General features: G+C 19.5%; 2 protein-coding genes across 3 annotated transcripts; one reads left to right on the top strand and one right to left on the bottom strand.

Annotated features, from left to right (window-relative positions):
• Positions 1-307: 307 nt before the first annotated feature.
• LOC105364833 (fatty acyl-CoA reductase 1) lies at positions 308-7,775 on the bottom strand. The gene is made up of 5 exons (XM_011502863.1): positions 7,412-7,775; positions 3,117-3,630; positions 2,428-2,617; positions 1,609-1,854; positions 308-697 (listed from the first exon to the last, which is right to left on the bottom strand). The coding sequence occupies exons 1-5, from the start codon at positions 7,634-7,636 to the stop codon at positions 367-369; spliced, it is 1,506 nt and encodes a 501-aa protein (XP_011501165.1). The 5' UTR covers positions 7,637-7,775; the 3' UTR covers positions 308-366.
• A 4,657-nt stretch (positions 7,776-12,432) lies between these two features.
• On the top strand, positions 12,433-15,027 carry Blos4 (biogenesis of lysosome-related organelles complex 1 subunit 4). 2 transcript variants are annotated; one of them, XM_011502673.1, is made up of 4 exons: positions 12,433-12,585; positions 12,876-12,947; positions 14,564-14,785; positions 14,903-14,999. In XM_011502673.1, exons 1-4 carry the CDS (start codon positions 12,505-12,507, stop codon positions 14,948-14,950), a joined length of 423 nt encoding a protein of 140 aa, XP_011500975.1. In that variant the 5' UTR covers positions 12,433-12,504; the 3' UTR covers positions 14,951-14,999. The 2 variants fall into 2 exon arrangements, with proteins under 2 accessions (XP_011500975.1, XP_011500974.1); XM_011502672.1 differs by having other exon boundaries at positions 12,434-12,585; positions 14,920-15,027.
• Positions 15,028-16,970: the final 1,943 nt, after the last annotated feature.

Below are 16,970 nucleotides of genomic sequence, written 5' to 3'. Positions count from 1 at the left end.
ATTTGTTAATTTTTTTTATGTAAAACAAAATTTTTTATAATTTTATTAATTTATGTTTTCAGATACTATAATTCTAATTGCAATTTTATTTAATTCAAATGTGTATGTAAAGAAACAATGCAAGAAAAACTAAAATTTAATTTTAATTTCTTGATATCACTTTATTTATTGTAGCATAAATAATGACAAGAATTCTAAACGAATTTATACTTTACATTTATATAATTTTAGTATTTATACAATATATTGTACAAAAATATATTATTAATTTTCTCCATATTTGTATTTTCTTTGCAAGTACATTGAATTGTAAATTAGCTTAGAAAGTGGAATTTTAAACAAATACGAAACTATTGAATATTTAATCTAAAAAGCCTTTATCATGTAATACACAAGGATACTTAAGAGGATAACGATGCTGAAATCGATATACTTGTTATTATATTTGTAACACTTTTTTTTGATTGATTCATTGGGTGAGTCTTGAAGGATGTTGAGTCTAATACCATGCCAGAACGTTACGAAGAATTCACCCCAGTTAAGAGTGCGCAGGTCACAGAAGAAAAGCTCACGATCAAGTGGGTTCAGCTTCTCGTAAGCTTTCGTAATGTCTGTGACAGAGATCCAACATTTACCGACGATACAATCATGCACATAACGTATATCTCTCTGCGATTTCTGTACAAGTGACCAGGATCTGTATAAAAAATATATTTTTACTTCAGATTTCGGTTATTTTTATGAATTTTAAAATACTTCGAATAAATATTCGTTTCGATTGTGGTTTGAGGTAATATTAAATAAGAAACAATTAAGAGGATATTAATACGATAGGAATCACGTGCTTTACTAACTTTTTTTTATTCAAACCAAAGCAAAATGATCTTATTAGAGAGTAATTGTAAGTAAAAAGAAGCGTTAATTCTGTAAAATCAAAAGCCAATTGATAATAATATGTATAATAATTTACATCGAAGCATATAATATTATATAATTATATAATATTACATGTTTTGATTCTCGCCTAATTAATATAAATTTATATCTAATGTAGACAATAAATAATAATTATGAATAGAAAGCATTCTATAAATATTAAATGTAAATCAAATACTATTTAAAAACTTCAAAAAGTTTAACAAAAAAAATAAACTTATAAAGAAAAAAGAAAACTTATAAACTTATATAACTAATATAAGTAAAAGAATTATAAAAATTAAATTCATAAGTTTTTAAATCACAAATATAATTTTATCTATATATTAAACTTAAACATAACTGTTTTTAAAAGTTTCATCTCTCAATACATAATTATTATGTTAAATACTGTTCTAAATATTAAATAACAAATGTATCTACTCAAATAAAGGAAAAATTTTAAGAGATTTATTATCTTTTTTGAAATGTGTTTTATATATATTATTTACAAAAATCTAATTTCAAGTAACAAATGTGACTAATTTTATATGATGTTATATTATTTGACAATGGCTTCAATTTTTGTGATGGTATAGTTATACAAAAATACATAATTTGATTATCTAAAGTTTTGCTTTTTATTAGTAACAGAACGACGCTGATAAGGGTTAGGTTTTCGTTAATTCTTACTTCGGAGCATTGCCAATAATGATTGTTGATAGGTCTTGAATTATAGCTGGTATGTAGTCAAACATTATCCGGATAATAAAGTAAAATACAAAATTTGTTGTGATTAAAATTACTGGTATATTATTATTTTGCGAAGTTTTGAAAACATTTCGATCATTCATCATATTCTCTTTGATTTGTCTTAATGTTATTGGATTTACTTTACTTGTGCCATAATTATATACACAAGCTTCTGATTCTATTTGCCTAAATAATATAAAAATAAGGTTTTTTTTGCATTTTTTCAATAAAATATATATTAATAACATTTAGTAATGTTCAAATAGAAAACGCTTTAAATGAATATCTTTTTTCTAAAATGAAAATTAAATACTGTAAATAATTCTTATTTATATCATTCAAAATAAGTCAATAGAATACGTAATTATATTCAAAATTAATTTACAATAATTATTTATAGTAAATAATTGAATATTTTTAAATATTTTGAAAATATTTTTCTCTTTCTATGATATTGTATATGATTTTTATATCATATATGGCATTATCATATTATTATATGTTATTATATAGAGATTCATCTTATAAATAAAAGTAATATTTAGTATAGACATATTACTTGAATAGAATGTAATATAATATTATTATCAAATAAATCATATGAAAATAACAAAAATTTTGAGTTTAGAAATGAAATATTTAAGCATTGTTTTTGTTGTAAAAAATAACTATCTGTTGATTTACAAAATTTTATAAAAAATAAAGAAAAGATCATTACATAGCATTAAATATAAACAAGGTTGTATATTTATTGATTACCAACGATGAATGGCATCCCATGTGCTTACTATAATAGCATTTGCACATAAATCTGCAGGTATTAAGTCACAAGGCCCAGGAACTTCAAATAATATATGAATGACACCCATAGCAATATTGATAAAAAATGAAGTAGGTACATTTTTAATGTCACACCAACCTGATACCGGTTCCTTGTATGTCGATATGACTGTGCGAAACAATTTTTTTATTATATTTTTTATTATTATTTTATTTATTACATAGTAGCAGTAAATGAGTACTAACGATGTTTCATCTTGTTTAATTTATTTTATAGTATTTCAAAATAAAATAAATTGTATAAATATTATAAGTAAAATTTAAAAAAAGACCCAAACTATAATAAATAAATAGTTAGTTGAAAGATTATAACGAAAATTTTATTCTAATACTAATGGGTGTGAGTGATGTCATTGGATTATTTTCAAATATTGTATTTAGATTGTTTATTTATAAAAGAATAAGTACTTGTTTGGAATTAAATAATTTGAAGTTTGTAATATGATGTAATTTGTAATATTGATAAAGTTTAAAATTAAAATCTTTTAATTTTTCATAATGTAAACATTGTTTAATTTTATTAATTAAGAATCCATAGAAAATGACGTCTATTTTAAGATGACTCAAATGTATTGTTTTATTTACAATTTTAATATAATTTAACTCACCAGTAGTAGGCCTAAATACGCAGCATGCGAAGGATGATTTACGTGCATAATGTCGTACCATGTCCTCGGCAGTAGCTTTGGTAAAGGCGTAAATATTCGTCCATTTACCAAGTAGCATCTTTAGAGTTTCATTGCTAATACCGGTCTGAGATTCTGTTCGAATCATGTCGTTGATCATGTTAAGATCGGCTGGCGCAGAATAAAATTTATCTTCAATGATGTTTTGATGGTAATGTGAGTAACACGATGATATAAAAACGAAAGCCTTAAGATGTTGGCAGTTGTGTGCTAAATCCAACATTTGTTGTGTTCCAAGGACATTAGTTCTCAAGGCCACTAATATTTTTTCGTTTAGTTTAGTTGTAGCTCCATTATGAAAAATAATATCTACATTCTCAGTAAGGATTTTATATTCCTTATTATTTAGACCTAAATTATCTTGCATTAAGTCTCCCTTGAAGAAATTGACTTTATTTATCAAATTAGAATTATGTTTTCGTAAAATATCAAATATCTGAAAAGTAAGATGGTAATTTGTATAAAAGATTAGTCAAAATTATTAAAAAATAAACATAGTTTTCTTCTGAATAGAGTTTCAAATATAAAAATTTTATTAAAATAAACCAAATTTTATATTATAATATTTATAAATAATCATAAATAATTATCATTAATTAATTAATTGAGAAACACTAAAAAATTATTTAAAATTTTAAAATCTCTTTAAAATCAAGAATTTGTTTTATGAAAAAATTTAATTATAACTATTATAGATTGTTTATTCGGTATATAATATAATATTATATTACATTAAATATAATATAATATTATATTACATTAAATATAATATTGTAAATTGTAATATAAATGTAATCAATTTCAATTAAAATTAATATTATACATAGGAGTATTTTTACCTATTTCGTTTAAAGTTATTCTTTTATAATTTATAGGATATATATAGGATATATATATAATATAGGATATAGTTAAATTCAGTTTCAAAGTAGTGAGTTTGATATTTGTCATGGAAAAGAGAGAAATATTGAAAAATATAATGGGTTATTTAATCAACAGTTACTCAATAAGTTCTTTTTATGTCCTTCAAAAAACTAAAGACAAGGTATTTAATTAATTAATTAATTAAATTAATTAAAACAAAATATTTAACAAGAGGTTAAATTACTTATCCTTACACTTTTTAACTTTGATATTAAATATTAAAATCACAATCCAAATACAACAATTTACGTTATAGTATTCTATTTAGAAATAGAAGTGAACCAACTTTTAAAGTTATAAATTTATATACGTGATTCGTTAAAAAACAGTATTCATAACATGCATATTCATAAGGTATTTATATATTTACTTTGTTTATCTAATTATAATTAATTAAAATTACTATTTTAAATATTATAAATGTAAGATACTACATTTGAGAAAAAAGAGACTTTTTAAGAGGAATTAAATGGAGTAATACGCAGGATTGTACATGAACTTATATATTTGCTTATAAATTATTAATGCAAAATAAATTAATATAAAAAAAATTAATTAATTAATATAAAATTCACCAATTTATATAAATTTCCATGACATATACTTTCTTCTCATGCAGCAACATCTTATTTTATTTTATTTTGCAATGATTTTAAATTTATGTCCTTTTTTATAAAAATTATTTTACTTTGGATTAGCCTATATCTTTTGCAATCGATTCTTTTGACAACTATATTTTTCTTTCATTATTATATTTCAAGATTTTTTTTTTAGTATAGTATTTCGTTTATCATATTACACATAGTTAACACCATTTATTTCCTTCTATCATTGATTTTTATTTTATTTATCAGTTTTGTTTTTTATATTTTCACTTACTCTTCCATTTATTTTTTCTATATTTCTCTAAATTTTTTTCAATTTTCCTTTCTTCATATCATTTTCATTATTTTTTTTATTTTTTGCATATTGTTTTTATTTTCCTATTATTTTTTACCAATCCCGTACTGACCTTTATTTTTTATTCGAAATTTCCTACAAAATTTTTCTATGTTATATACTATTAAATTTTCATTATAATATCGACTTTTCTCTGTTTTTATATTTATTCATTATTTGATTGCCATATTTTATAAACTCTAAACTTAAGATGAAGTTCATGTTATATTTTTTTTACGTTTTTTAAATTATTTCAAAGCTGATATATAATACATTAAATAGTATCAAACAGGAAAATGTCTATTTTAATTTTTTAAATATTCAGAATTTGTTCAAATAATTTTTTTACCTTTATTATTTAATTTGTTCCTCTATAAATTTGTATCATTGTATTACTTCTCTTTTCATTTATTTAGATTATCATATAAATTTTTTTTCTATTATGTAAAAAGAAGTTTGTACAATTCAGAATTACGCTAAATATTTCTATATTATTAGTTAGTTTTTGATACAATATTTTATATTTATATTATATTATATTACTATAAAATATATTTTTTTTCTAAATTAAATTAATTCATTTTTACTTAATTGTCTTTGTATTATACACATTAAATTTTAATTAAATATTTGCATATATCTTACAGATTGTATCTGACAATATTAACAGTTTATAAACAGTTATTCTTAGATATATTTTTATTATTGACTACAATCATAACTTGTCATTATTTGATAATATATCGAGGATACCGTACACGTTATATTCATTTTGTTTTACTGTATTTATTAATTAAGTTTTACTGTATATACCTGTATAAGATCAAATAAGTAGTTATACAAGATTATTTAATTAATTTTTGCATCTTCTTTTTTTTATTTTTATGGATAATTAAATATCTTTTATTAAATTATACACAGAGTATTATCGACATGTTTCACTACGTACTCTTCGTAAGAATCTTCTTATCTCTTTTTCTTATTATATTCTTTTTGCTATAAAGCATAAATTTTTGTTTTTAAATATATGTATCTAATTTTATTTTGTTCTTATGTTTAAGTTTTTATTGCCCCTATTACATGTTGATTTACTATTATAATAGATAAACTAACAATAATCATTTTTCTTTATATATGAATTTTCTTATTGTATATTTTCATTCCTCGTGCGTATATATATATTTGAATTTTTATTTTTTAAATAATTTATTTTTATCTTTAAGTAGTTTATTTTTATTAACAGAGATTTCATTTATACTTACTTATGGAATCATTTAAATTAGAAAAAGAAACTATAAAAATCATCTTTTCTGCAATTCAATCCATTTTTTATATATTAATGTTTCTTAATTTCCCTTTGTATACATTTTGCAAATTATTACATAGTAAATGTATAGTTTATTTTAGAAATTGATATTTTTTAAATTGGCATTGTAGTACAATATTTAAATAATTTGATTATTTTAATATTAATTTTAATAATAACAATTTTAATAATTAGATTATAATTATAACTAGAATTATTAGTAATAGATGATGTATATGTAAATGCTGTTGATATATGCATTTATGTAAATTTGGCATAAAACTCAGTTATTTTTATATTTATGACAGAAGTTAATGATAATTATATAATTTAAAAGTCAGTGAGACAAAGTTATACAGTTTAATATCAATATTAAATTGAAAATGGATAGCTTGATAATTTTTTTTTTATTATAAAATTTTTATCTTACGAAACATATTTATGTATACAAACAATAATATTATTATACAATAAATTTATTACTGTATATTACTTACACTTTAAATGTTAAAACAGTTTTGTGATAATATGTATTAAATATTATTATCAATTAAAATAAATTGTTAAACTAACGATATCGAATTATGTTCTCATTAATATGTCGTTTTAACGTGTTTATAATTATTATTTTACACTCTGATAATTATTATCAATAGTAATTTGCAATTTTTTAAATGCTAAATTTAAAGAAAATATAACTCAATCTCTAATTATTAATTTTTTAAATTTATAATTATAATAAATTTAAGAAAATTACATTTATTGTATTTATAGATAGATATATATGTTGTGGAATAAAAAATAAAATAATATATATTTAAATTCATTTAACATAATAATTAATAAAATAAATAAGAAATTAATAAAACAATAAATTAATAAAATTTGTATAACGTAATCTATATATTATATTATATAGAAATTCTACAAAAAGAAATTTTTATTATTTTCATAATTATTTTTTATATAAAATAATAATAATAAATTAATTGAAGAACTCTGATCGAAGTGATTTGTTTAAATGAAAGTTTAATTTTTAGGTACTCACATTATTTTCGTAAAACTTTTTGCATTTATTTTGAAAGTTCTCGCCATCGTTAGTTTTAACTAATAAATACATCGTTTCAATCTGCGGACAACTCCTGAGTAACTTTTCTAGCAGGCATTTTCCTAACAAATCAGTACCACCAGTTATGAAAACATTCAGTCCCTTATAATATTTTGCTATTTCACTTTTTTCTCTCTTTTTGATTATTGCTTTACTATCTTGCATTTTCTGATAAATTTGATCAATTTGAGATATTCTTTAATTCTTTTTAAACCCACTATTTGAATATCAAAATGAAGTACGAGCTGACTGTTCTTAATAGAGCGATAAATGGTAATGGAGAATCAAGTAGATTGAGTAGATGGTTTTATTCTTTATTCATTTGTTTTCATTTCCATTAATATTATTAAGGTAATTACAAGCTTTCGAATTTCCTTGTATCCGTTGAGCAATTTTATGTCAAACATTATTTGGTAAAAGCAATTGTAAGCAACAGTGTGAGTCCTTTAAGATTTAATGGATTTATGAAAAAAATAATGATTCTATAATTAACTAGAAAGGGCTGTAAAAAAATAAAAGTTAATTTTTAACTCCTTATTAGAGTAATGTTTGTCAAAAATATGATAATAAGCCCTCCAAAGTTTATAAATCTATTAATTTTTAGAAAATAGTTTCTAGATAAAATATAATAACTCGTTTTTAACCCTTTTTAACAACTCGTATATTTCACAAATCTCATTTGGATTTGTAAAATTAAAGATATTAGTGAAATTTTTTTAGATTCTTAGATTTAGATTTTTAAAGTTTTACGTATATTCTTTATTAAAATTGTTAGTAATTATAAAAAATTCATCATTCGAAATCTGAACAAGATAAATTCATGGAGCTAAATATTAAATTGTTTTAATTTTGTAAATAATCACAAATTGTATTCTATTTTAATTTTACTTTTGTATTTTCCATTGTTGTTGATATAATATGATAAAAGTAATTTCATGGTTCGCATTTATGAGAAATTAATTATTATTATAAAGATATTTGAATCAAAATTTATAATTTAATTAAATTTGTTTCTAACAGTAATTTTTTTATAGTGTTATTAAATAAAGACCATGATAGATTTTTATAGATCAGATAGATTTAAAGATAGACTTTTAAAAATGTAAAATCATTGTCTTTCACATATTTGTATTCTAAGTTCCTTTAACTAGTTGACTGTATAAGATTGTTAATAAAAATGTATAATAAATTTATTATTTAGCCTGTTAGTACTAACCTACTACTAAACATGAAGGTACAAACTTGTGCACAAAGATGTTATAGTATAATAATAAATGACATGCTATGTGATTGCATGTTAGTATTTTGAGAGTGCTTAAGGAGTTTCCAGTTTTTTCGGGTGTATGCATGTAAATGATTCCCTGATGGAAATTTTTATGATTATATGATTCCTTATCATTTGGCATATTTCTATTTTTGTTTTTATGTGAAGGTATCTTTGTATTACATTCGTTATCAAATGTGGTATATGACAAATGATGGTACTTTTAAATGAGGTCATAAATTAGATGTAATCAAATTAGTATCGATATAGTATCATTAGCATTTCATTTAGAAAAGTTGTATTAGTTCGTACAAATATTTGTTATTCATTTATGACTTAGTCCATATTTTATGAATCATTATTTAGATTATTTTTCAGTTTCATGTAACTTTTTAAAATTTATAAAAATAAAATAAAATGAATAAAAGTAATTAATTTGGTACAATTGATTTAAATTAAATTTAATTATAAATAAAAAATTAAATTAAATGCAAGAAAATGTTAAAATTAAAAATTAATATTCATGGATTAAGTATACGATATTCATATTTGAATTTCATAAATTTGTCATTAAACGTCTTATTATGAGATAAATAATAAATTATTATAAATTACAATTTTTACATCTAATAAATTTATCGTTGAAAGCATATTTGACGGTTTTAAAAAACCTTGTTAAGATATATTAATCATTAATTCTAATATCATAATGAAATTTGAAGAATGAAATACAAAAGTTATAAATTACTTTTTTCCATCATTATTAGGATACTATTGACAGAAATGAATTTTAAAATGTTTTCCATCTTATTTTTTAAGTAAACAAATTAGATTTATATATAAATGTTTAAGCTTTTACATTTAAAACTAGTAAATGGGTAAATTTAAAAATAAATGTATATGATTCTAACAAAAATATAACATGTATACAGAAAAGCAAATAAAAATTTTAACAAAAATATTTTTAGTATAATAGTGGTACACAACATCAACAATTGAGCATACAACCATTTTTTTATTTTCTGTGATTTAATAAATTAGTTTTAATTTTGTACGTTTATAATGAACTTATTCTAATATTAAATTTTTTAAATAACAATATTTGAAACCTTATAATAAATAATAATCAATTGTGTTTTATATAATTTTATAAATAAATTATATTATACAGTGTGCTATTAAATTTAATAATAAATTATAATGATAATTCTTTGAGAATTTAAAAATCTGCATAAAAAATTCGAAATATATGAAATTATAATGTATAGAAATTTTCTTCCTTTTTCAACAGAACATAAAATTATTTTTTATTAATAATATAAAAATTTTGTTGTGTGATAATTATTTCTAATAAATAGATCCTTCAAATTTATATTGAATTTATCGCTATTGTTAGATTTTTTGGATTAATCAAATTAAAAGTTATTCATGAATGAATAGTAATGTTTATGTACTTGTGTATGAATTATTTATACATAATTTACAAAAGTATTTCTTGTATATTAAACTTATTTGTATTTATTTAGATTATAGTTATTTAAATAACAATGTTTAATGAATATTGTGAATTTTAAACTTATACTTTTTATACAATATTATTATTGAGTAAGAATTAAAAGCGAAACTTGAAAGCGAATGGTTATGCACATAAATAAGTATTATGGAAATAGTTAAATTTGTGTAGGAAATGACGTATATCAACCGTTGACATCGTATTAACCTTTGCAATAATTCACTTGAATATGGATTTATTACGAATAATAGAATATTTTAAGGTCTTTTGGTGTGGTATCAACTTTTTTGTTAATGTATTTGAATGCAAGATGTTCTACAATTTTGATTTATTTCTATTTTCCTTTGAATAGCAAATTAACTAAATTTTTGTGCTCATTATTATTTCCTGTTTTATTATAATAAATGCAAATCATTTTCCTTAATTTGATAAGTTATAGTATTTTGTAAAAATATCTACTATGACGTGAAAAATTAATGTATAAACTATGCATAAAAATATGATAATAACAAATAAATTAAATAAAATATTATTAAAATATTATTTTCTTTTCAATCTTTATTTTTGTAAATTCTATTGTATCCTGCTTTCAATTTTTAAAATTTATGTATATGTACTTTATGTAATTTATAAATAAGTATATTGATATCTAAAAAAATGTAAAATACTTGGAAAATATATTTTATACTAAAAATTTTTGTTTTTAATATTTGAAATTTTTTTATATGTTGAACATAAAATGCAAAATTATGAAGTTTTGGAAATTTTCAAATTATTAAGAACTGAGAAAAACTATCTATTTTTAAAAAATATAACTTTTCATTTCATGACGTTTGCTTAAGATATATGAGTAAAAGTATAAAAATTATAGTAACATTTGTTCAGTATAGGAAAAATATTAAATAAAAAAATATGTATAAAATGTACACATTTTGGATTCATTTGAGGATGAAAAATTATTCATAGAAAATTGAAAACATTACTTTTCATTAAATTGACTTCAATATATAATTAAAATTTTAAGAGTCCTTCAATCATTTTTTAAAAGCCATTATTTTTACTTAAAAATTAGACCTCGTGCATTTTACACATTAAAAGTAAAGTAATTTGCTGTTTTTAAGTATTTCATGTAATTGGATTAAATTTTAATTACTGTTAAAGGTATTAATTTATTCGAAATTTTATAGTAAAATTTTTTTGTTAAAATATTTTTCAGTGATAATTTTAATAATTATTAAATAATTAACAAATTCTTTAGATATAAAGAAGTTTAATAGGGATAGTGACGACGTATGAGCAATATTTTAAATATAAGAATTATTAATAATTTAAATTGAAAATGTGTTTTTGTCATAACTATCTTTTAGAAATAATAATATAATTTACAGAATTCTAAATAAATTAATTAAACATTTTGACAGTAAAAAGAAATTTTCTGAGTCAATATACGTAATTTTATACTTTGTTGGCTATTTTTGAAATTATTAAATTTTTTCTGTGATTTTTTAAATAAAAAAACAATTTATTTAAAATAAATATTTTTTATATTTATGCTTATTGTATCTTTAAAAAGGTTGAAAATCTATCGTCACAATTGTTATTTATAGAAAGTGAGATTTAAAACATTTTCCTATGTATTTCAAGAAAGGCAGAGTAAACTCATTATATATATAATTACATTTACTTATATGCATTTTATATACAATTATTTATATACTTCTTGTATATATTTTATTATTGTTTTTAAAAATGTTATGAAGTTTAAGTAATTTATGATTACTTGATTTTTAGTATTTTAAATTTATTTTTAATATTTGTAAAGAATTTATTTGTAGATTGGTAATTGAATCAGTTCAATATATTTTATGTTTATGTAAACTTAATGAGCAATCAGAGAATATTATATATTTTTAATTTTAATGGTATTTACATTACAAATTGTATTTAATAATTATTGCAATAAATAATGAAAATTGAATTTTAAGCAAGTATTTTCAATGATTGTAAATACTACGACTATTATAATTTATTTAATAAAAATAAATATTTAATAATATGTTTTTTGTACTTTACAATAAAAATCAGTATTTGAAATGCCACTACTATTTTTATTAAATATAATAAGAATTAACTTAGAGAAATTGTAAATGTATCTATACTGAGGTCTCTGCTATCTCCGACACAGATTTAGGATTGGATTGGCGTAGGAGAAATGATAATTTAACCTATAATAATTTAGTAATAAAGTTAAACAATATGTCAGAAAAGTGTGCAGCTACGTTACAAGAAATGGCAAATGATTATACGGCCTTCGCAACAATAGATATAGATGCTGACGTAAGCAACAAATTGTATAATCTGTTATATTTATTATAATCGGTGACTCACTTAATTAACAATTATATATAGAATCTAGAATTATCAACCTGGCATCCTATACTTCTTATTCAGGCAAAATAATAAATAATTATTTTAAATAATAATATTTATTTATGAAATTTGTATATTTCATTTGTATGGATGAATGAATTATATTTTTAATTTTTTATTACATATATCAAATACATATTACATTTTTTTAAATTTGAACAATATAAATAATTGAATAAAATTGTTATTTATTTTAGTTAAAGGGTGTTCATGAAACTGTAGAAGAAATGCAATTACACTTAGAAGAATTTATATCAATTCTTGGAATGGTTTGTATTTATTTTTAATATTTTAATATAAATGACATTTCTGAAAAATTAATTAATGAAACAATTTTATTTGACATTTGTAAAACTTATTTGTTATTGATTTATATATACTGTTATTTTAAAGTTGATTTATAAATTTAATTCATAAATATTTAAAGGTCTTAAAAGTGATAATTATAAAATTAAATTATTCGTGATTATAAACAATAGTTTTTAAAATCAATAATAAATAATTCAAATTTTAATATTTATAAATTATAAAAATCATGATTTTTTCAATAAATATTGCCCTGTTTGAAAAATTTTAATTTAAATTCAATTTAAAAATAATTTTTTAATTTTGTGAAAATATTAATTAGGAAAGTAGATTTAATATTTATTTATATTACTAGTATTTATATTTTTATTTAATAGTCAACCATTGTAGAAAACTAAAGTTTATAAAATAATGAGATATTTAAACTAAGTTATCGAATATTTTATCATATTATTGGTTAAATATATATGTTTTTTCTAATTTGTTTTTATAAATACAATTATTTACTACATAATATATGGAGGAAATTATTAATGATGAATAATTTTATAAGTTTATTTTAAGGTTTATTTTAGTTTAATACAGATTTTTATCAATGTTTTTATTTTTCCATAATTTTATTGATTTACCAAAAAAAAAGAGAACTTTAGATATACTTAGTATTTGTTGATACCTCATATACATATGATTGTATACAAAATAATAAATAAAACAAATGGAATTGATAACTTTTTATAAATAAAACATTTTTACATAAAATTAATGTATAATGATAATTACAGATTCTTATTTAAAATATAAATCGACATTTTTTTATCAAGGTTACAATGTTTATAATATTTGAAGAACGTTAATAAAAATACATATCCAAAGGTTTCATATAAAACTAAATTGTTAGAATAAAAATATTATTTTTTTACTTTTTATACATTGTTTTTAAGTACCTTAGCATTGGAAAATACTAATAGATATATAGTTATTAAAATTGTAAAATACAAGTATTTAGTTGATTTCTATATTCAGAATATATTTAAATACCTAACCATTTTAATAAATTAAATATTTTTAACGCTAAATACAATGGGTAAGTAGTATTGAGAAACATTAATTATTGGCTCCTTTAAAGATATTTAGTTGTATCATTTGTATTAATTAATCAACAAATTAGTAAAATATTATTGTTTGATAAATACTTTATTTGTATATGCAAAACAATTTTAATTTAAAGTGAATTTTTGAGTAAAATATAAATCTATTTAATATTTTTTAAGAATGTTAAGAAAAAATTTTAATCTTGAAGATATATAAATTTATTATCAATCGGATTATGCGTTCACATTCATTGTAAATTACAACGAATTATTATCGCAAATAAAAATTATTTTTATTTAATTTTATAATTAATTGTATAGCCAATTGATGTTATTTATTAATTTTATAAATTGTAAATTTTATAATTTTATGAACGTAAATTAAGTTATAAATATTTTATTAATATACTTTTTACATTAATAATTTTTACATTTTATATTAGAAATATTTAAACAAAGTAAAAAACGATTAAGTACTCTTTTAATAGTTGCAGGCTAAGGGGGATAAAGTAATAACGGCAAACATGTCGCGTTTTTTATCATTGCGACCGCAAGTGAACCAACTTTGCAAAAGAATCGACGCCCTTGATTACTTTATAAGAAGGGTGAACATAGATCTTACCATTCTCGAAACAAACATGGAAATAATAGAGTCGACATTTAATTCTTCAGATAAAAGATATCCCATGTTGAATCCCTTTTCCGTTTTTGTAAGTGTATTACTAAAAAATTATTTTATCATTAATATCATTTAAGAGTAGTTTAGTTTAAAGTTATCATTGTTTTTGTACGTATATGTTTACAAATTATTTTAAAAAATTTTTCAGTTAAGATCTTATTTCAGAAAAAGTCAACACCTAATCTACCGTCACTAGCTATTTATCAAACACCGAAAATTTTAAAAATTGAAGATTATTTTAAGAGTAATTCATAAAAATGTTTTAATAATTTAAAGTTTTGTTTTAAAGTATGAAATATATTCTTGAATCAAATATTTATCTCGTTCTTATTTATTTCATCATAATTGATTTAATTGTTAAAAATACTTTATTATATTTGGTTCATTGAATTAATTAAATTTTTTATGTAAGTAATAGTATCCTTAAACTGAATAGTAATATATATTTTGGTATCAATAAATAAAAATTTTTTGAGACTACTCAAATTACATGTATTTTTTTATATTATAAATTTAATGTATAGAAGAGTTTCTTCATAAACTGTATAAATCTTTAATATTAAATTAGATTATTTCTATTCAAAATTTTAATCATTACCTTTTTGTCATTCTTCACTACAGTTCTATGTAATATGTAAAATCTGTTATAAATATTTTATTTATAATTGTTCTACATTTATATAACTTGTTGAAGTAATATCTTATAATAAATATAACAAAAAAATTAAATTTTTTTAAAATAAGTAAAATAACACCAGAAAAGATTAAAAAATAAATTATTGTTTAGAAAATCATTTCAACATAAATTCTCATAATTTGATTAATATTTACTTAGAATACTGATTTTTGCTAAGCACAAATGTTTCCATACACACAAATTAATAAAATACAAAACAAAACAGAAAATGTATTCTATTTTGAAGTGTTAGAAATATTTATTATTTTGTTGTTATACAAAATTTCAAGTTTTAAATAGTTAAATATGAATTTGATCAATTTGATAAAAATGAAATTGCAAATTCAGAATATATATATTTAATTTTAATCATATAGAATGATTATTTTTTATTAGAAATAACTTAAAATAAGGTTGAATCACAAAGAAAAATAAATTGTAACTGTTTAACTTATAAGTGCATATATGATGTAATTCGTTGATTTTATTTTATAAAATTTTAAATCAATGTAAGAAATCTTAATTCTTCTTGCATTACTTTTAATAAGAATTATTTAAATCCTAGAATTTTCATGAACTAAAAATATTTTTTATATTATAATATAAAATATTTTTGACCAATAAATATGACATATTAATTCAAATTTCAATTAATTTTGATTGGTTTATGATTTTAAAGATTTGTTATTATGATGTGTAAAAATATACTATATCATATATTTTGTATATTTCAATTACTTATTTATATTTTAGTTATATATTATAAAAATTAACGTTGATAAAACTGTATATTAGATGAATGAATGATTTATATTTTATAAGTGAATGCTATAATATTTATAATTTTATAACAATTAATTCCATTATTAATGAATTTTATCAAAACTTGAAATTGTACATAATGAATAATTTGTATAAAAGTCAATTTTATTTAAATGTGAAAAATTCTATCAAAGAGAAATAAAAAATGTTATAAAAATATTAAACATGAATATTGGGTATTGTTTTAATAATAAAAATTAATTTTAATCTTCTAAATGTTAATATGAAAATAAATGGTTTAATATTGATAAAATATGAAAACTTGAAAACTCTATAAAATTATTATATAAGTAAAAATATTACTTTAAATGTTTATTTCATAACAAAACTATACAACAAATTGTGTACGCACGACACATATATAAGCCTTTATAAAGCTCAATTAGTTAAATTCTAAAAAATTGATGCTAATTATTATCTTGTATTTATATAAGTTCATTTTTTTAACAGTTACAATATCGATATTTTATACATATATTTTATTAAAAAAGAGAAATAATTTTAAAATTTGAAAAAGCTAATTCATTGTGCCACTTGATGTATCTAAGTCTAAATCTATCTTGATATTTTAAATTATAAATACTAAGCTTTTTAATCAAATAAATATTTTAAACAAAATATATCTAATTTTAAAGATAATTATCTTGATCAATTATTTGATGCAATTAATAATAACTCGATCATTATTTTTGAAGTATTGATTTCAGACATTTACAAA

Source organism: Ceratosolen solmsi, unplaced genomic scaffold (genome assembly GCF_000503995.2).
Source record: "Ceratosolen solmsi marchali unplaced genomic scaffold, CerSol_1.0 scaffold15, whole genome shotgun sequence".
In the NCBI taxonomy this organism is placed as follows: Eukaryota; Metazoa; Arthropoda; class Insecta; order Hymenoptera; family Agaonidae; genus Ceratosolen; species Ceratosolen solmsi.
Note: the sequence above shows the minus strand (reverse complement) of the source record. Positions and strands in the feature narration are given on the sequence as shown.